Genomic DNA, 22,275 nt, shown 5'->3' with positions numbered 1-22,275 from the left:
ATCACGGTACCACCTACCAAAGCATTTCAACTAAATTGGCACCTACATTTTGCAAAAAATAACTTATTACAGAAAAACAAAAGCATCTAGTTATCCATATGAAGTTCGTAAGCCCTCGCTGCATCTAGGTAGGGCAGCCCTCGGGGGGTGCTGTCGAGGAGGGGGGATGGCATGGTGACCTCGGTCAGGGGTGCTGACGAGGGGAAGGCCGGTGACTTTCCTACGAGAGGGGGCGACGACATCGGCCGGCGAGGGGATCGAGGGCGGTCGGCCAAAGGCGCCCGGCCAGAGCTCGCGGGCGGCGACAGAGTGGGCAGCGAGAGGGTGGAGGAGCAGCGGAGGGGCGGCGAGAGGGGGGAGGAGCATTACCTGCGGCGGCGGTGGCGGAGGAGAAACCCTAACCGTAGCTGCTGGCGTCGGGCGGAGGGGGACGATTGAGAGATGAGCGTGCGGGGGGCCGGGCCGCGTGTTTTGTTTTGCTTTAGCAGTAGCGCGGGTACACGGAGCGCGCTACTGCTAAGCCCAATATCAGTAGCGCTTTGTCCTGAAAAAACGCTACTGCTAAGTCTAAGCATGTAAAAACATCAAAAATATACATTGGTCATCATTGATCTTTTTGTGTAGAATCTAAATAGTCAACATGAATCCTCACAGTACCTGTATAGGCACTGGTGAAGATTCATATTGCAGCCACAAATCCTACACATATAGTTCAATGAAGACCAAGTGTTCGAGATAGTTTGAGAAGTAACATATTTAAGGCGGTAAACACCTTGTTCGCTTAGCAGCATGGGACTAAACTTAATTAGGTGCAATACTTAGCAGCAGCGAGTTTTGAAGAAAAACGCCGCTACTAAGTACTTTAGCAGTAGCGCGTCCAGGGAAGGGCGCTACTACTATATCTAGCCTGGAGGCAACGCCGTGGCAATTATAGTAGTAGTGCTTGTTTCACCTAGAGCGCTACTGCTACCGGGCTATTAGTAGCGCGGTTTCCTGAAGCTCGCTACTGCTAATTAGCAGTAGCGTTTGTTTTTAAACCGCGCTGCTGCTAAGATTCTGTGTAGAAGGTTTTCCCTATTAGTGTATATATATGTTGGCTACCATTAGGTTTTCCTTTACCTCTGTAGATGTTTCGCATGCTTAAGTATGCTAACGAACTACACATGGTGATCGGTTGTAAAATTCTTCCTTGTTGATTTTTTAAAGGCTTGTTAAATTTTAAACATTGGTAACTAGCATTCATAAATATGAAGAGTGTTTTTTGATCATCCAATTGTAATGTACGTATCTTAAAACGACCAAATATCTCACTCTAGAATGGCATGTGTACATAAAATTCTATATAATTATCCATTTTTGTATTGCATATTGGAACGAAAAAACATTGTTGAAAAATGAATTGCAGAAAAGGTGAATAGCAAAAAGTTTTGCTAAAGCACATCTAGATGTGCCCTAAGTATTGCACACCTAAGCCCTATGTCATTGCTTTTACAGGGAGATTCATGCATGTATTTTTTTAATATTTATTTGAGTCACTTAGATATGCAATAGCTAAGGCACATTTAGATCTGCCCTAAATATTGCACATCTAATTCCTATGTCACTGAATTTACATGGAGATTTGTCCAGGCAATTTTTTTATATTTAATTGAGTCACTTAGATATGCAATAACTAAGGCACATCTTGATATGCCTAGACAGACCTTTTTGCCATGAAAACCTGCTGAACTGGTCGTGGTGGAGAAGAACCTGAAAAATCAAGGCATGGAGACGCCCTTACCTAGTGCTCCTCCAGTGCAACGGTAAGATTTGGGGCCCCCTAATTTTTGGGGGCCCTGTGCGGTCGCACAGCTCGCACACCCTCTTGGACGGCCCTGAGTTTGCCCCAACAGGTGTGACATCAAACCAGCATAAATATTATCTCTAATATAGTTGTGATTAATCTAATCTAAGTTGCACAAGTCGGTTCTACTTCAGTTACAGTTCTCGGAGTATAAGAGTCCGCCTGATGATAATATGCTCATTAATTTGTACTGAACTTTTTTATTTTTATTAACTAATTTTCGATCGAAGAATAGTGGGTTTCACCACACCCAAACAAATAGTATCACATTACCCCACAAATTTAATTTAAGTAGTTTTGCATGTGTATGTTATTTTGTTGCATTTTAATTCCTTAAACTTCTAAAAAATAATCATAAATTGGATTCAGTTTTTGCATTAATGTGAGATTATCCATGCATAGTCACTTTATAGACCATAAACTATTTTTAATCATCTTTCATGCTTGGTGAGTATTCTCCATTGAAGAGGTGTCTATATTATTTGAACGATTGCACTAGACCACATCGTAGTGTTTTTATTGTGTATGTATCCATAATATCTTAGATATATATATAGAACTTGCTAGATTGTTTTAGAGTATATGAATCTAGTAAAAAACTTGGAAGAGGTTTAGGAAGTAAATAAAATGCAAGACAGGTTGTCGAAACACTGATTCATCACAATATTTTTAAAAAGATCATGTAGCACAAATTGTTGTCACGCATAAAATCGCAAATCACTGCGTCGCCCGTGCCAGCCCAGAAGTCATGTTGGCACGAGCCTTGACATACGTGATATCATACACACATAACTTATTACAAGACTGGTTCATGAAGCCATTCAGGATGAACATTACAACAGTGTAGGTGGCACAGAGTATAATGGTAACAGAGGACAAACTCGGGGCAGCACAGACTTGAGAAACACCAATTTTCAGGGAATTGGTTGGGAAACACTCCTAGCAGATAAAACACTTCGACCTCACGCTACTGTAAGACGATACCTCAACAAATGTCCGACCAAAACAAAATGCTAGGTAGTACTTTAAAAGTACTCGCAAGAACAAACTAACATATATCACTAAGCAAAGCAATACAAGGCATAAAACATAATCATAGCAATTGTAGCTATTATGGCATATCAAACCTTATCTAGAAAATTTGAAGATAAGACATGCAGATATATAAGTATAATGTTTCAAATCTTTGGCATGATCATTCCAAGATCATAACAATAATACCATGGTCTCTGAGACCAACTTTACCATAGCCTTCCATGGTTCACACATGTCTTTCTTAACATAACATAAACCTGGCATTCCAACTGTCATAGCAGTGCAACATGTGTACTCCTCAGCATCACAAATCATATTTTTTACATGCTCAATAATTTATCTCTTGTCTTAATAAACATGTTCTTTTATTTCAATTTAAACCTCCAAGTTCGACAATGACCGAATAGTGTGACTTATACCGGCTCCATGCATACCTTAGAAACGACTATTCAAATAGTTTGACTCTGTAGTGGTCGTACACTGTACCCATACGAAAAAACATCCTTTCCGGGGATGCCCTGTCAAGGTTATCCCTAGCCACACCTTTTTGCCACATATACCAGTAAGGAACCGAACCTCACTTTGAGTGAAAGTGACCGTACCTTATCACCTTTACTCGTGATATCAAATATCCCTTCACTAGGGACTCTATTAAGTATTCAATTTGACGGGTCAAGTATCTCACCAGGTTAGTGTAAGTCTGGATGGATCATCTCACACTTCCCGCTCTATGGGAAACATCAATAAAAGGAGTGACCAAATGCCTAATCCAGGTCCCCCAACACACCGTATGGTCGTATGAATTTAATCGGTTCAATGGCAGTATGACTCGATCTAGCAGATAGAGGAAGTTATTGTTAAGTTGTATTCTGTATGAATTTATCTCGGGATCAAGGTTCACTTGAGAATTTTTCATGGTTCCAGGGCAGAGAGCTTGCGAATTTACCAAGTTCATTCACCAAAGATTCAAATAAAATCCAAGAAAGTCAAAGTTTTAAAAAGAAAAAGGAAAAGGAGGGAGGTAGATTCACGTGCCAAATTTCATCAAGTGAGGTTTGGTCTTTGACAAGTGCAAAAAAAGTCACTAACCAATATACACTTGACACCATGATCACATTCACCACCGCTAAAAAAAAGCACAAAGCACCACACAACAGTATCATTAATCAAGCCCATGCCTCGTCACAAGAGGCTATTAGAGTAAACCAATATAGGAAGGCCCATGTGTACATGAGGCCCATTCGTAAAGTGTTGGAAAATCACAAATCATGTAAGATTTAGTTCTCAGAAAAATAGTTAGTGTAGTTTCACATTGCAAAGACAAATATGTGGAAAACCAAGTTATAAGGTGGAGTTTAACTTGTGTTTAAACTACTAGTAGCCCACAGTGTATTGTGCTTCACACCTACCTGGAAACTAGCAAATAAAACTCACTTCTAATGAGATTTAAACTTACTAGTAGGTAATATTGTTGAGTTATATGATGTTCACTTATGGCTTATCTGTGGTGCACAACAAAGTAGAGAAACAGTAATCTCCGAGCATTTATTGTCGCAAGAAGTTGCATGGGTTATGTTATTGATGTGGATGAATTGCCACCTCCTGTTGTAGTTATTGTGTATTTCCTGCTACTGTTTCTGAACAACTATCTTTGGTTACAATGGATATTAGAGATATGATCCTGCAACATCATACTTGGCAGTCGATCACATTTGCTGCTTAAACAATTATCTTGGGTAGAACATTGTGTTGATCACATGTTTCAGAGCGATTCGAGTTTGATGAGGGTGTACGTAGCGGCGGAGTTAGCAACTTGTCAGATCCCATGCGTGTGGCAAGCTAATTGTACTTCACTTTAGTCTATCTATAAACACAAGTATCACATATTTAGGTAAAGATCATATGTAGTATATGCACTAATAGTTTCGCTCATGAAATCTTATAGTGTCAACATGAAAAAACTTTCCAAATATGAAAGTTGAACAAGTATAACTAGAAATGGTGACGATCAACCTTCAGTAGCGGAATTTCTCGATAAATTACAGAGAATGGGTCACCTAGTTGCCGCATGCCGCTAGTGTCCCTCGTCGTCACCGACCTGTTTGCTACCTTCTAGTTTTATCCTTTGCACCGGTTGGGAACTTGTCGGTGCTTCCCATTTTGCTACTACTAATTGGAGCCCTGAGGAGCCAACGTCCACGGGAGTAAGATTCCCATCTAAGGAGTTATTGCCTTAGTTGTCGCACTCGAGCATCCTTTTCTCATTGGAGCCGCGGTCTGATTAGAGCCGCTATTACCCGCCATCTCTCTGTGAGCCATCTCCCCGCCGCCTACAGGCATCGGTGCTCAGTCAAACTAGGGCGCTGCCGTGCAACATGCATCATGTAGACAAACGGTCTAGGCCTAATGATTAGTAACCTATCGATTCGCCTTTAGTCTTCCCGTTTCTATATTGATTTTTTTGAGGATCTCCCGTTTCTATATTGATGGGTGTGTGGCCTCCTACACTGGCCTATGGTGGCCCAACAAAGTGAAATGACTAAATGAGCTTAACCCTGTTGCTGCGACTAAGGCCCAAGAAGACAAAAAATAGCCGAGGCTAATTGCTTCATTACTTCACGGCCAGTTCTTGATGCCATGGTGTACTGCTCTCTCCGTTTCTTGTAATCTGCATATTAGTTTTGTCTTAAACTAAACTTTGTAGAGTTTGATAAAATTTATGTAAAAATATATTAATATATGCAATACCAGATATATAAATATAATGGACTCAGATAACTATCAAACGTTCTCATTATAACAATAGATCCGATCGAGTGTGATTTGCATGCATGCTTAGAGCAACTCCAACGGGCCGACCCAAACGGACGGCGTTTTTGTCCGCTTTTTGTCCGTTTGGGTCGGCCGCCCATCCACACTCGGCAAAGACGTCGCCATGTGGTGCCACCGTTAATGGGACGTTCTGTCTGCTTTAGATTGGCGAATTCGGACATCGGTCTGCATATTCGCCAAGTGGCCGCTAACAAGAATTTGGCAAATGTAAACATTGTCGATGTTTTCCCAGCGGAGTCTTTGCCGGGTCTTTTTTCCAAGGTCGGAATTTGGGAAACACATTGCCGAGTTTATTTGGCCCTTTGTCGAGTACTGCTGGAACTCAACAAAAATGGCGACACTCGGCAAGAACTCGCAGAAAAAAATAGTTATACGAAACGGAGACGGAGACCGTGCTACCATGTGGCAGATAATCAGTAAACAGAGCACCACAGCGCGCCGCATGTCCCCGCCTTTGCCGAGCGATGCCTAGGGTTTGACAGGTGCCAGCACGTGTCCATGTTTGCCGAGTGACGTTCGATTGACACTCGGCAGACCTTTCCATGAGCCACCATGAGCTAACACACTCGGCAAAGTTTAGAACAGGTTTCTTTTTGTTGCATTTTCAAGTAGCCCTGCAATTCAAATATTTCCACACAATATCTAATACAAATTCCTCTCCTTCTCAAGGGGCCAATCAAGAATTCAAGATACAGAAAGCACTAACCAAAACGAATGTTGCAAAGGGAACCAAACCAAGGAAGACATATGAGACGAGAGCACAAAAATACATCAAAATCTATGAGAAAACTATACTAGCTAGCTAGTAGCACATCTGTCCCATATCAGATCTGACGAACACAATACTAATAATTACTTAGGATAGGTAGATGATGGCTACGTACGATTCATCGCAGGCATCAACTTAATCGCTGTAATGACATCCAGAGGAAGATCAAGCCGGCGGGACTGTAGGCATGTTCCTGGCGAGCGGGCCGCACACCTTTGGGTCATGGATGAAGGAGTCATCCTCCTCCACCTCGGTGTAGGCGTAGCCGAGGCGGTGGTACTGCTCGAGGATCGCGGCGTCGCCGGCTCGCACCATCTCCCTAGCGGCCTCGCTGTGGTCCACGAGCTCCCGGACTTCAGCTTCACGGGGACCCTTGTACATGTCCAGGTACTCCCTGGACCTCGACGGCCTGTAGGCGCCGGTGCCGGTGGCTTTCTCCCTCAGCAGGGTGTCGATGTACTTCTGGCTCACCCTGGCGATCCTCTTCCCTTTGCCCGCCTCCGCCTTGTCGCCCTCCGCCAGCTTCTGGCACTTTAGGGCCGCCATGGGTGCCGTCTCGTCGCCTTCGCCGACGCTCGATCGGCGGGATGCGGTCTTGCTTGGCGTCTCTGCCGCTGTCACCGCCTGTTTCTCCCTCTTAGTTTCCATCGCCGTCGTGCCGTGAGGTGGCTCTCGCAGGAGATCTAACTAGTCGATGCGATGTGAGCTGATCAGGGAGGGCAAATACATGCTTGCATATAAACATGCAGGCCAAACCCTAGCTAGGAGCCGACTACTAGATAGGGTATTCCAGATACTCCCTCCGTCCCGAAAAACATGTCGCGGGGTAGTACATTTTTTTTTTGCATTTTAGTCCTTCCACTTTCAAAGCTCTAGAAATTAAGCCCCCATCTTCCTCCTCCCGTCGCCCGCGTCGCCACGGCCAGCCGTCTCCAATCGCCACGGCCAGCCGCCGCAGTTCCTGAGACACCGACGAGCCCACCCACGAACAGGACCTCCGCTGCCCACGAGGAGTATCTCCGCCGCCGGCCCACGAGGAGGATCTCCGCCGGCCACCGACGAGCGGGTCCTCCGGCGCCCACCGACGAGCGGGTCCTCCACCACCGACCGCCGCCGCGCTGGTCCACTCTGCCCACGAATCCGCCGCTCACTGCCGCCGCGCTGGTCGCCGTGCTGGTCCACTTTGGCTCGCCGGCTGGTTGAGGTGGTGGTGGCGGGCGACGCCTCTGCTGCCGACACCCTCCGATCCCCGCCCCGACCCCCGAGGCCTCCGCGTCTACCTCTGCTACTCCGCTCTGATCCTACAGCTGATACAGAGTGAAATTGATCCGCAGCTCGCTTGTCAGTGCTCCTCTGTTGATACAGAGTGAAATTGATCCGCAGCTCGATATTCGTGTTGACCAGCAGCAGCACAGCTCTAGTAGTAGCTGCCCTGTGCTCCTCTGGCCTGCTCCTTGTGTTGCCGCCAGAGCTGGTGTTCCTAAGGAAGGAAGAAGGTAAAATTCAGTTAAAATGTCAGGTTTTAGTTAATCTATACTCCAAACTATTAAAATTTACTGTCAATTTTCATGGTGAAACTGATAGTCATCTGGTGAAATTGAATGTTTGTCTAGATCAATTATTGCTAGCATTGTGGAATTAGAGCAGATAAGCCAATTTTGAACATACGCAATCACTATACTTTGCTAACTATCAAACTGTTATGTCAATGAGCATATGCAGTCACTAATCATATGCAAATTTGGAGTACTGCTGGAATTACTCTAGTTTGGAGTACTCTAGAAATTATGAAAGTTTGGAGTGATTAGCAGATGTTCTATTCTAACAACGTCAACTTAGGCAGCCCAACACATGCACCTGCTGCTGTGCAGAGGGTAATTGCACTTTTTGTTTAATCTCTCTGCAGGACATGTGTAGGCAAGTGCCCTGTTTTACTCACTGTGAAAAAGTGCCCTATTTTACTCACTGCAAAGCAAGTAATCCTTCTGCCCTGTTTTACTCACTAGAGCAGATCTTCTCAGCTGAGGTCCCTAATTAACTTGAGTAAAGTCCACACACGGAAAGAAGCTATGAATTGGATGCCTCCAGAAGATGAAGGGAAAGAGGATGAAGCTCAAGAGGAAGAGGATGAAGTTATGAATTGGATACTTCAAGAGAAGAGAAGAGAATTGTCAGATAAGGAGAGGCATGGTGTTTACTTCGCTTTGCTGGTAATCGAGTTCAGAGATGGGTCTGTTCAACAACAACAGAACTACTCTGCATACATGCTGGAGATCAACATCAACAACTACTCTGCATATTTTCCAAGATGTTTCAAAGATATGCATACTACTGTACTTGACGGAGTATGTCTAACATTTGTAGCTACACTCATTTATAAGAAGAATGCATTTTTTCAGAATAAACCTAAAAATTCACTGGAACTAGACTTCACTGATAAGAATAAACCTAAAGGACAGGAAACTTCACTGGAACTAAAACTGAATTTGTGATACATACAACAAACAGAACTTTTTTGCATCTAAGAAAACCTCATGGAATGTCCTAAATACTCCGTGTCAATAATTATGGTACTAACTGATTGGCTTACGTGGAGCGTGCAGATCTAACCGAGGAGGAGGAGGTGGGGAACAGCAAGGAAATCTGGTCTTACGTGGAGCGTGCGGGTGGCGAACTCGACGCCGATGGTGGACTTGGAGTCGAGGCAGAACTCCTTGCGGGTGATGTGGGAGAGCAGATTGGACTTTCCCACCACAGAGTCGCCAGTCAGCACCACTCCGGCGAGCTCCTCCACCTTGAGCGCGTAGCCGTCCGAGGAGTGGAAAAGGGGCACCTATGCTTTCTAGTGCTCTGGTCGACGGCGTCATGGAGGGGGCGAGCTTCGTGGTCGAAGGCGAGGAGGTGGTTGATGATGGACAGAGGCGGAAGGAGAGCGAGGACTCCGGACAGTGGTCTCCAAAAAATCGAACCTTCACGGCCGGCGAGCAGAGGGGAACGAGGCGGCGGGCGGAGAGGACGGAAACCACCGCGTGGGGCGGCGTGGGGGGGAAGCGGCGTTCAGCGGCGGGAGGGGGAGCAAGGCGGCGGGGCCGAGGGCAAGGGAGGCGCGACCAAATCGGCCGGTGTCGGAGAAGAGCGAGGAAGGAGACAGAGGACCGCGGGTTTGGTCGGGAAAACCACGAGGGCTAAATTGCAAAAATGCCGCTGCGACATGTTTTTCGGGACGGAGGGAGTATATTTTTCGAACAGTAGAGTATAGATTGGACTCCCGTCGAAGACACAACGCACGTACGTCAGAGGCAGGGGTCATCCCTTTTCCAAAAAAAAAAGTACTCCCTTTGTCCCATAATATATGAAAAGTGTATGTACTTTCTCTCATCCAAATTATTTGATGCAGTTTTGTACAACTTTAGAGGGATTAATTAACTTTATGGTTTTGCTAATCCTTGGTTGCATGAGGTTTTCTTTCATGCCAGTCGACTTCCGGCGAAGCTACACGACTGAAGCCAGCGGTGCCACGGCGAGCGCTAGGTGTAGGGATGCTGGTGAGGCCTTGATCAAGAGCGACTAGTAGTTGGCAACAACGCGGCAACGGCGTCGTAGGTTGAGGGCTGTCAAAGGTGGACAAAGTTGGGTGGGGTGTGGGCTAGTGGGAGAAAATTTGGTGCATGTGTAGGTTTAGAAGGTTGCTCGGGGGTGGCGAAAACACGATAGAGGCAGTGGAGAGGGCATGGTGGTGAGGTGTGCACGGGTAGCGCTGCTAGCCACTAGGAGCGAGAGCAGGTGGTCGAACCGGCGGTAAGCGAGAGAGCGAAGAAGAATTTGCAAGGACAGAAAAAGGAGGAAGATGAACATCAAAGGGTCTGACGGAGGTACAAGGAGATCCATGCAGTTTATTTCATATCCAACCTTTCATGGGAATCGACTGACCCAATTGTTTTTCCAGCCAACTAAAAAAATAGGTGGCCCCTTGCTTTTAAGTTCATAAGAACGTCTTTACAACTCGGTTTTGTGGCGTATGTCATCGTCTGGGACACGTCACGCTCCACCAGGGATTTGGTTGTGGGTTGTCATCCCTCGAGGTGCTAACCTTCCACTTGTTTTGCGAATAAAACATGGTTGGATGGTTATCTGGACAATGGTATCCCCAGTCCACCAGGGTTCATGTCCTAATGCTCGCATTATTCTTAGATTTATTTTAGGATTTTCAACGATGCACATTCAGTGGGAGGAGACGTTCTCATCAACTACGAGGCGTCTTTGTTGATTTCATCAATGTCAAAATGATATGTCGGCTCAGTCTCTCGGATGTGCTCATAGGGGTAGAGTCTGTGTGTATTTCGGGGAGTAATGAGTAATGTGGACTTGTTGTTTAGACGAGATTCAGACAAAAATATCACATCTGCTCTCACCCGCCCTTGAAGATCCAACAGCTCACGTACTGCCATCGCTGAGAGCATGCCGCAACAATTCCAAGAAATGACTTCATTGTTGCCAATAGTAGGTGCAATGAGGAACGGCGAAGGCAAAAACTCTCGATGATAGGAACCGCCGGAGGATAGCAAACACTATCTATTCTTGCCAAGGAACAAAAAATCTGAAAAGAAATTCACCCCATTAGAACATCAATCAGAAACTCGATTAGGATTCACGAGTGCATCACTATACATGCGAAGCTAGCAAGCACATAGGCAATTCGATTGATTTTCTAATAGTAGCACATGCGCACACACTAGCACCCTTATGTACACGTGAAATTGACATGGGCTTTAATCAATTGATTGATCCTTCTTAGCTGCTCGAATCCACCATCGTTCTCCACGGATGTCTCGTAAAGCCAGCACCACCGGTGGCGGCGACCCTAGCTTCGGTCTAGTTGGCTGGAATACTTAACATTCATTTGTCTTCTCGCCTATCTGGACATCAAATCTAACAGTTGCTTATATTTATTTATATGACAAGCGGACACTCAATCTTATAGAAAAATAAAATAATTCGTCATAATCTTTGCTCATTGTTTTTTGTGCCATGTTGTTTCAATTCAAAATATTTATTGCAGGTGTCAAGACGACATAATCACGCTCTCGCCTATTTATACTAATTGTTTTTACTTTTTATTAAATAATTTACAGCAAAAGGAAAAAAATAGTAGGTTTGATCATAAATCTAAGATTTTTTTCTCAGAATTAATGTATGCCATTTCTTTTGTATTATTCCATTCCATTTTCTTCATGAAACTTTCCAAGAAAGCCAAAAGTTTTGACCAGTCGGTTTGAGTTTAGCCATGATATTGGTGATCAATTCAAATAGATAATTTATTTTAAACTAGATTTTGTGTTTTTGTATTATTTTGATACTACTTTTGTGATTTGGTGAGTCGTATTGTATCTATCAATTGTTCTAGTACCACATAATAGCATATTTGTATGTCCTCTTTTCCATAGTAGTTCCATGTATTAATATCCATATTTTTTTAGTTGATCTCTAGAACTTTTTGGAGTGTATTGGAGTATAGAAGTTGTAAATAACTGACAAATCCAAAGATGCAAGATTATTAAGTTTAGGTGTGACAAGTAATAATCCTCAAATCCGCCTCATCTTTAGCTTGGTAATGATCGTTTCAAATTAAAATTCTATGAGTGGAAACTTATTACAATCACAAGGCACATGTACGATGTTGTGACTCAGTAGTGTTTATCATCTAATACAAATTCCGCTCCATCTTAGGGGCCAATTAACATAGCAAACACTGACAGCAGGGAGAGCACAAAACTATAGCACAAAGTCTGAGCATACTATGCAGGCATGTAGCACAATTAACCTTTGTCCCATATTAGATATTTTGTTCCAATGTCCCATATGAGATCTGATCAGACAAAAAACAATCGAACTAAACAAACTTAGAATAGGATAGGTAGATGATACAGGCATCAATAGCAAGTTTGCTAGGTAATCTATAAACATTGAAGTCTTCTCCAGATGAAGATTAAGCTGGCGGGACCTGCTGCCTTGACCTGGCGAGCGGGGCGCAGACCTTCTCATTGTCGACGGAGGGCTCCTCCTCCTCCTCGACCTTGGCGTAGGCGTAGCCGAGGCGGTGGTACTGAAGGGTAACGCAGCAGAAAACAAAAATTTTCTGACCTACGCACCAGCCCAGGACCACTATGGAGACTGCATACAAGGTTTGATCTTTTTCGTTACCGACTCGTAGCGCAGCGGAAAGTAGAGTCGATGACGATCGGCGGTGCAGATCCCCGCAGCTAGGATTTACAACCTCCCAACCGCGAGGATGTATACCCTCATCTGCTCCTTAGACAGCCCTCCGGGAGGCGGTCGAACAGTCCCCCGGACGGTGTCGCGGACAGCCCTTCGGGAGGACCTTCGAAACTCGAACAGTCACTCGGACAGCCCTTCGGGAGGACCTTCGAAACTCGGACGGTCACACGGACAGCCCTTCGGGAGGCACTCACGAACTAAGACCGAAACTACGATCTCTCTACAGAGTTGCACACATACGGTGTCATCTATCCGGCAGGGCTTCGCCGTCCAGAACTAGTTCCCACCGGAACCCAGACAACCTTTCGGCTCTACGAAACTATTTCGCTGGGAGGGAGAGAGAAGCCAGATCATGCATGGCACTTGTATGTGAAAAGGGATGATCCTTTAGGCAGCCCCCTCCACCCCTATTTATAGGCCAAGCCCAAGGGTGGCTTCTCCAAGAAGCCAAGGGGAAAAATACCAAAAAGGCCCTCAAGGTGGCTTCTCCAAGAAGCCAAGCAAAAAGCACTTTCACTATTCATGACGACATTTTTCAGCGTCCGTTCGAACTGAAAATATTTATGTGGGCTCAGAACATTTCCAGTACCCACTAAAATAATTTTCAACGCGTTCCGAAACAATTTCGGTTTAGTGATTTTCATCTGCGAAAAGCAAACAAGAATGCGTTTTCACTATTCATGAAGACAATTTTTCGCGTCCACTAAATCCGAAAATATTTCTGGGGGTCTTAGAATAATTCCAGTACCCACTAAAATGATTTTGGATTCGTTCTGAAACAGTTCCAGATTAGTGAATTTCATCTGCGAAAAACAGCCAAAGCGGTACCGGCAGCTCCGAAACATTTTCGGTTTTTATTTCTGAAAATTCCAAAAAGTTTCCAGAAAGATTCTGGCACCCTCCAAGAATTATCAGGCATGTGCCGAAACCATTTTGACTTAATGGCATACCCCGAAACAACTTTTTCGGTTTCACCGAAACTCATCCGGTGACCTCTCTCTGCGGAACTTTTCCGCTGTCCGAAACTTTTCGGTGTCCGAAACTTTTTGGGTGATTTTCTCTCAGACTCCTTGTCTAGTATTCAGCAGATAGATGACCCTTAAGCGTGTGACCCTATAGGTTCGGTGAAGTATAGACATGACCCGGAACCCCTTCCGATCAATGATCAACATCGGAGCCGTGGACACCCATATTGACCCCTATACCCACACGAATAAATATTCGAGTGAACCTCCAGTTGCAGTGAGCTATTCCTGTTGCTTCGCGATATGTTACAAATACCCGAGGTGAGACATGTTGGCATTCCCGTGGATCAACAACTTGTCCACTATGCTAGTTACCTCGTTACCGGTATTGTTCTCTTTTCTCGTTATCGTGTTCCGGCATCCCCGTGATCAAATCACAAAGTGTCTGGCCAGACGATGATGGATACCGTAACACCGAGAGGGCCCGAGTATATCTCTCCATCGTCGGAGGAGCAAATCCCAATCTTGAGCTATCAAGCTACCCGTAAGCCGCCGTAATAGCCATCCAGTTACGGATGACGTTTAACAAACCCCAAAGTTCATGAAGCAAGCATGAAGAAACTCGATACTCTCATGGTCTAAGGAATTATGCAAACATTAACTATCTCTGTGTTATAAACCATTAACTTATGACGAATGTATCTCATAGCATAACATCAATTCTGGTCGATTCAACACAAATGTCCTTCCTGACATTGTGCCCTCAAAGTTGCTTGGCATAGACATGCCCATGATTGGGAAAACATAATCATCATGCAACACGTGAGCTAGTCTTAGAGGCACGACTAGGAATACAATTTATCGTTTATTATTCCACGTGCATATGGGTTCTCCCTAGAGCCTTTATGGATATACGGGCTCGGGAACCACAACAGTTATAGCATGGGACATAAACATAATATGAACTCGGAGATAAATAATATCATTTATTATTGCCTCTAGGGCATATCTCCTACAGGTACTGCTCGAGGATCGCCGCGTCGTCGGCGTGGATCTTCTCCCTAATACCATTGCTGATTGCCACGAGCGACCGGAGATCAAGGGGACCCTTGTAGTTCTCAACGATCTCCATGGCCCTGTTCTTCCTGTACATGCCCGTCACGTTAGCTACATGTCAGGCGACTGAGTTTTCTATTTCCGGTCAGTCAAATTTGTGGCCGTTGATTCAAAGTGCTTTGTGACTGGATACATGTGTAGGAGGTCGACTGATCCTGTCACTTGTTCAGTCGATTTTTCTGTCTATCCTTGCTGAGTGCACGATGCGCTTCCTTGCATGCATGCATGTCTCCAATTCGTGTCTCTTGCACGCACATGCATGTATGAAATGCATCTCAATTTTAGTGTGTGTATGTTTTTTTCTCCTTGTGTTTGCTTTTGTTTTCTGCACATGTTTGTTTTCGTTTTTTATTTTTTATTTTTCAGTTGAGTTTTTTTTTTCTTTGCATGTATTTTCAGGTGTTGAATGCGTGTAAATGTATCCACGCAAGTACTACATGTACAAATTATATTAGAGCACCGAAACATCACTCTTATATGTTTATTCTATATATTATGAGAAGTGCATTTTTTGTGCTAATTGTTTGGAAATTTTTGTATTTTCTTTCTTTTTTAAGGGTAATACAAATGCTAATTTTTTGCTTCATTAATTATTAGAGAAATATATTTTCTATTAATATGTTTTGTATATGTAAGCACGCGAGTACTATATAATATGTGAAAATTATACTAGATAGCGGAAGTTGCATTAATATATGTATTCACTGCATATTACAAAAAGCGCAATTTCACTCAAAGTTGCGTGCAAGTTCTTTTAGTTTGCTTTCTTCTTAAGAGTAATACCAATGTAACTAATTCATTTTCTCCTAGAAAAAATATTATTTATTATGTTTTAGTTTTTATTCCATTTTCCTTTTTAAGGTTAATACCAACGCCGTCACTAATTCATTCCTTGTTTAAAAACTTCCTTTTTTATGTAAATTTCACTATTATATGTTTATTCTTACATATACTAAAAAAAGTGCAATTAATGTGTAAATTGTGTGCATATTTTGTCACTATTTCTCTTTTTTCACTTTCTTTTTTCTTAAAGGGTAGTGCCAATGCCACTATACTTCATTTCTTCTTAGAATATGTTTTTTTTTATGTGTGTAAGTAAGTATATACGCAAGTATGATACACCATGTATGTAAACTATAGTAGGGGAGCAAAGATTGCACTTTATATGCTTATTTTTTGCATATTTCAAAATGTGCAATTTCAGGGCAAACCTTTATGTAATTTTTTAAATTTCCTTTCTTCTTAAAAGGTTTCTTTTTTCCTAGAAAACTTTATTATTTTGTTTTTGTTTTTGTTTTTTATTTTCTTTCTTCTTAAAAGGGTCATTGTTCCATAAACCAATTCTTGATTTTTTTGTTTTTGTTTTTTTAATTTCTTTCTTCTCAATGGTTCATTCTTCCCTAGAAATTAAACTTCATTATTTTTGTTTATTTTTTATTTTCTTTCTTCTTAAAGGGTTTCATTCTTCCCTAGATATTTTATTATTTTGTTTTAGTTTTATATTTTCTTTCTTCGTAAAGGGTCTGTATACACTCAAATACTATAATATGTGTGTAAATTATACAAGATTGCGAAAATTGCACTAGTATATGTTTATTCTTTGTGTATTACAAAAAGTGCAATTTGAGTGTAAAATTGTTGCAATTTTTTTTCTTAAAAGGCAATACCAGCGGCACACATGCATTTTCTTAGAAAACTTTATTACTTTATTTTTTATGCCTATACCATCACTAAAGACATATACAAACGTGTATGTGCTTTTATTTTTCACGCACGTACTCATATCCATCAAACCTAAAAAGCCAAACTGTTAACTTGATGTAAGTGTGAATGTGACCCATCCATTATCCATGCATGTCAAGCCGAACCATTGCATGCACGCAAGCATGCATGTACCCAGCCAGCCATAGCTAGCGTTGCCACAGGGATAGACTTTGACTTGTTTTCTACTTCTACGGTGCAAAAAAGTGACTGACCCAAAATACAAAATCAGTCGACTTGTATGTAGTCAGTCCCCATGCCCGTGCCGGTGGATTTCTCCCTCAGCACGATGTCGATGTACTTCTGGCTCACCCTGACCATCCTCTTCCCCTTGCCTGCCTCCGCCTTGTCGGCCTCCGCCAGCTTCTGGCACTCCGAGTCCGAGGCCGCCACTGGTACTGCCGGCTCGCCACCATTGGCTGCGCCGCTTGCCGCCGCTGCCTGTTTCTCGGTCGTCTCCATCGCCGTCGCGCGCGCCGCAAGTTGCTGGTTCTCTCTCGTTTTATAGATCTGGATGCGACGTACGTGAGCACAGGGAAGGTATATACGAACACTGCAGGGTTTTATTAAACACGGCAGGGATCTTTTTTCTTTGTTTCCGTGCTTTAGGAAAGTACGATGGCACACGTGCGGACCGTGATCACATGAGGCGATGACGTCACCTGCCACGTGTCCGGGAGAATCAGCACGTGGCGGCTGGACGAACGTGTGTGCTTTTTTTTTTAAGCTAACGTTTGTGCTTGTTGTATTTCTCCTATTTCATCACCTCGTAAAGTTTGTATAGCTCGATTGGTATTGTGAACAGCGCACTCGCACCCCACACACAAAGGACCCTAGTCGCTCAAGGTGTCATATGCTATAAATACAGTAGGCATGTTGCTGTAAAAAAAATCGATTTTTTTATGTTTTTCCTCCCAAAAAAATTGAATTCAAAATTTGAAATAAAATTTCATCCAAAATTTGCTTAAAATTTTGTGGTAACCATGGTACCCACGAGAAAAATGTCCTCTGTGCCAAAATATTGCTCGTATCAAGTTTCAGAGTTGAAACTTTAAGCCTTTTTTTATAACTTGGCAAAAATAACTAGAACTCAAAATTAAAAGATTTTTTAAAACTCCTCAAAATGTATTTAAAACGGATCTTAGTTGAAATCCCTCCACATGAGAAACACAAATATGAAAACAGAAATTACTTTAGACTTTTCTTTCAAGAAATATGAAAGATTAAAAATCAGAAGCCAAAAGAAAAGGCACGCATGAGGAACTTGGTTCTCCTGCATCTGTGTGTCACAAATCCTCTCACATATATCAATTGTTCGTTGCCTAGATAGCTGGGCAGCGAGGTTACTCAAGTTTTTTTCTTACACTTTTGTGTAGCTAGCAAAAGAGCCTAGCGTTGTAGGAACATTTTGATGGCGTTGTGGTAACGCCAGATTGAAAACGTCGTCCTAACGGCTATCTTTATGACGTGTTAATAAAGGTCCAGTGGTAGGTTGGATCCTTACGATCTAGACTTCTCTTCATTGGTGGCCGTTGTTGCTCTGGTGCGCTGGTCCTATGAGTCCTTAGCACGACAGTTTTCCGACTGTCTAATACAATAATGTTTTCCCGGCTCCGATGAGGGACGAGCAATGACGGCGGCGCGCCTTCGGCTTGCTCCAGTGCTTGTAGTCGTTGCTAGGTGTGGTATACGAACCTGCATGTACTTTTTACTTCTGGTGCTCTTAGTACTACGTTAACAGTTGATAAATAGACCGGAAGTTTTCTTGCAAGAAAATAAAAAATAAAGGTCCAGCTGAGTGGACGTAGCAGTGTTGATTATGTGCTTCATTATGCTGGCTAGCCGAGATGACCTTTTTCAAATGGGCTTGGGCCACCCCAAGCCTGCTGGGCTGACTCCTCATCTTGCCTACCCGGAGGATCCTACCTCATTATTTTATAAGGATAATACTAATGCAACTAACTCATTCTTTATTAGAAAACTTATTTTTTGTTTAGTTTTATTTTAGTTTCTTTACAAGAAAAAGATGGACAGAGGAAGAAGATGAACATCGGCAGTTGATTTTCAGTTGAATGGTTGTAGCGAATTTAACTGAACACCAAAAAAAAAATCATTATGTCCCTGATGGATAGTCGCCCCTGATGAAATTTTGTTTGTTTGTGAAATCTATTCGTTGGGGTCCTATGACACCGGTCTGAATATCGCATATTTGTGCGGAGGTTTTCATCCCAGAATCGGTTTAAAGATTGGATTCTGGAGAGTCAGTTCTGTCATTGGAAATTTACATGAAACACTAATCTAGGCTGAAGGGGCTCCTGTCCAATAGTCGCCCTCATTGGAGTGTCGTTCTGGTTGGCCTTTCCCCTGAAGACGCTCGCCGTCGATACCACAAATGAGAGCAGTTGTTCCCCTACTACATAGATATGTGGCACTCAACGGCGTATCTTGAAATGATGGCGTCAAAACATAAAGAAGATTATGGAAAGTAGGACTTGTAAGAAAATAATCATTTTACAAGAATGAATAAATAGTGGTTGTACCTAAGTATTTGGATGTGTTCTTCAAGATTCATAGAAACAAGAAGGCTACTAATGGTTTGAAATAAGAATGCAATAGCCTTTTGGGTGGAAAGTGAACCTTATCAACACAACAATTCATTTGAAATGTTTTGTTTACTACTACTATCAGATTATCGTTTTACATACACAAGTAAAATTTTCACATATGGCTGTAATATTAGTGGATATGTGCGTTGCACGTGCACGCTTACTAGTCTTATCAAAAGCTACAACTCTTATCACATTGGTGCTTAGTTTTACATTCATAATTCTTTGTTTCACATGCTGTAGGGGTGTCACCTTGTATTGTGTGCTTGTATTATGGCATTGGGTATGCATTTCAAGCAGCAACACTCTATGTTCGTAGTTCTAAAGATCTTTTTTTCCTACTTTTGGTAACTGAATTCATGAATTTTGGTTAAGTAAACTTGCCATTTTTACAAAAACAAATTATACCATAAATGTTCGCCCCGGCCATGTTCAATTCATGGATCCACCACTGGCTACCATGCTAGTTGCCGGAAAACTGCAATGTTGCATGTACGCAAGTTTACTATCCATTTCTTAGCATTGTACATTACTCAATTCTTCATGTTCTACATATACATGGTTATTGTTTGCACAAATAGAGTGCAAACTCTCCTTCACATATCACAATTCATAATCGGTAATGAGAAAGAGCAGTTTTCGCATCTAACCCAATGGAGTAGTAATGTTTGATATAATCACCAGCAAGGGTTTCCCTATATAACGGTAGGTTCTCGTCAGACAACAACTCCTTAATTGGACTGTAAATCCTTGTCGATGTCGGATCGATGTGCGTTCCGAAGAAGTTTGCAATCGAGACCCGTGGAGCAACGTTCTTCGCCAAAACCCTATGTTCCACGCTCCTAAACCCATCATTGGAGATCAACTGCACAATTTTGTAACATAAAGGAAATAGTTAATGATCAGTACGAGCCCTTGCGTTGAATAAAACAAATAACTAAGGGCGACAGACCATGATTTAAATACCTGTAAGAGATCACCGATGTTAACAATGAATGCCCCGGGCGTTGGCGCGACGTCTACCCACTGATCCTCGCTGAAGATCTGAAGGCCGCCGATTTCGTCTTGGAGAAGTATGGTCAGGAAGCCACCATCTGAATGTCGGCTTGTCCCGATGGCGAGTTCAGGCTGTGGGCAAGGAGGGTAATAGTGACATAGTAAGACTTGTCCTTGGTTGCACTCTATATCTGCCAGGTGGCTCGGTTTGAGCCCAAGAGCTTCCGAGAGCAGCTCGAACAAAGTGTTCCCCAAACTCTTCACTTGGTGGGCATAGTCAAACAACGCATTGCTGAAAATTAACATTTGAGTGAGTTGTTTATTTCGAACATGCGATTTAAGTATAATTCCTATAAAAAACACAACCAAAAGATGTCCCAGAGAAAGTAATTTCACTGCACAATTTAGCTCTAATCAATTACTACTTAACAACCAAGAATGAACTAATACGAACAATACATACTTCATATAGGTATAAATTATATCACATATCTACTGTATATCAAAAAATGAGGAAGGAAAAATAGAGATGTGCTAGAAACTCTCAGAAAAACAAGTACATCCGGTCGAGGATTTGGTGAACCTATCACAATCACTAGACCTACATAAATGTATAAACATATTAAATCCATTAGATCTACAGCGGTCTATTTAAATGTACTTAAACAGATTGTACCTTTTATATCGACATAGTGATACCTAAATAGACCGTATCTGTTACATCTACATAATCATATCAAAATAGATCGCATATGTTACATCTTTTTGTATTTCATAAGTTTTCATAGCATGCTGTTTGACATTGATTTTGCTAATTTGTTTGATATTGATTTTCATAGCATGTTGTTTGACACTGTCAGCCTCACCGTCCCTAGACAGGCTGCCATGACAAGGCGTCGGGTAGCCCATTCATCGCATTTGTCCTCTTTTCTTTCTCCATCCATCCATCAGGTTCTTCAAAATCTGCTCTAGGTTCATGGCCCAGTTTACTTTTAGGCGTTCCGTATAAACTTGTTTTTTTCTCTCGAATACGCACAGCGTGCGTATCATATATCAAAGGAGAAGACTGGTAAAGAATTTAATCCATCGTTTTCCCAGTAAAAGGTGTTGTGAGATGAGCGACGTTGAGCATAGGTTTTGCTGCTCCATGGTTCCATGCAACAATTTTGTTTATACTTCCTCTGTAAAGAAATATAAGGGTGTTTCGATCACTAAGGTAGTGATCTAAACGCTCTTATATTCTTTAAGGAGAGAGTATTTTGTTTTTCCTCCATGACAGTTTTTTTTCTGAAAGGGGGCAGCTCAATGAATGCAGGTTATATGAAAAATATTATTTTACCAATTTAAAAAATAAAATAAAAATTGGCCTAGATCTAGCTCGTGACAATCTTTAAAACCAGGCAGTTAACAGAATAATATCGTCAAACTAGAAAAAAAAATCGAATTGTGCTACGAGGAACTACTGTGAGATACAGCCAGAGCACTCACCGGCAGTTGTCCGGCAGATCACCGGCATCAGGTGGGGTGGGCGCCATGCGGAGGTAGAGCGTGTCGCGCCAGTTGGCCACGGGCGACTGATACAGGTCGAAGTTGCAGTGATACTTGACCGCCCTCGCCGGCTCACGCGAGTAGAGCCGCGCCTTGTCGCTGCCCTCGCCACCATCGGCCTCGTGGAATGCCCGCACAGCGTCCATCGCCATGGCCATCGTGTCCTCAGGCACGCCGTGGCCGGTCACCTTGAAGAACCCCCACTGCGCCGCGGCCCGCCGGACGGCAGCCACCACGGCCGTGTGGTCACCGCACCCGAGGTCGATTATCGGAATGGCTGCCGGTTCTTGGCCGGCGGGGACGGTGCCGTCCTGCCGTGGCTCATGGTGCTGGTCGGGGACGCGAAAGATGCGCGGGACATGGGTGACGCCGGACGCGACGAGGCCACGCACGCCGGCGTAGGTGGTGTCCAGCGCGTGGAGCTCAGCCGTGCGGTCATAGGCCGCGGGAGAGGACTCGGAGGAGGCGGTCGACATGGTTAGTGGCGTATGTACGTGATGATCGTGGATGGTTGGTGGCGTGAGTGTG

General features: G+C 43.2%; 1 protein-coding gene across 1 annotated transcript; it reads right to left on the bottom strand.

Moving 5' to 3' along the window:
* Positions 1–19,733: 19,733 nt before the first annotated feature.
* Positions 19,734–22,275, bottom strand: LOC109752463 (1-aminocyclopropane-1-carboxylate oxidase homolog 1-like). Its single transcript, XM_020311354.4, has 3 exons — positions 21,688–22,275; positions 20,170–20,491; positions 19,734–20,068 (listed from the first exon to the last, which is right to left on the bottom strand). The coding sequence occupies exons 1-3, from the start codon at positions 22,221–22,223 to the stop codon at positions 19,814–19,816; spliced, it is 1,113 nt and encodes a 370-aa protein (XP_020166943.1). The 5' UTR covers positions 22,224–22,275; the 3' UTR covers positions 19,734–19,813.

Source organism: Aegilops tauschii, chromosome 2, assembly GCF_002575655.3.
Source record: "Aegilops tauschii subsp. strangulata cultivar AL8/78 chromosome 2, Aet v6.0, whole genome shotgun sequence".
NCBI lineage: Eukaryota > Viridiplantae > Streptophyta > Magnoliopsida > Poales > Poaceae > Aegilops > Aegilops tauschii.
This window is presented reverse-complemented; position numbering and strand designations above follow the sequence as displayed.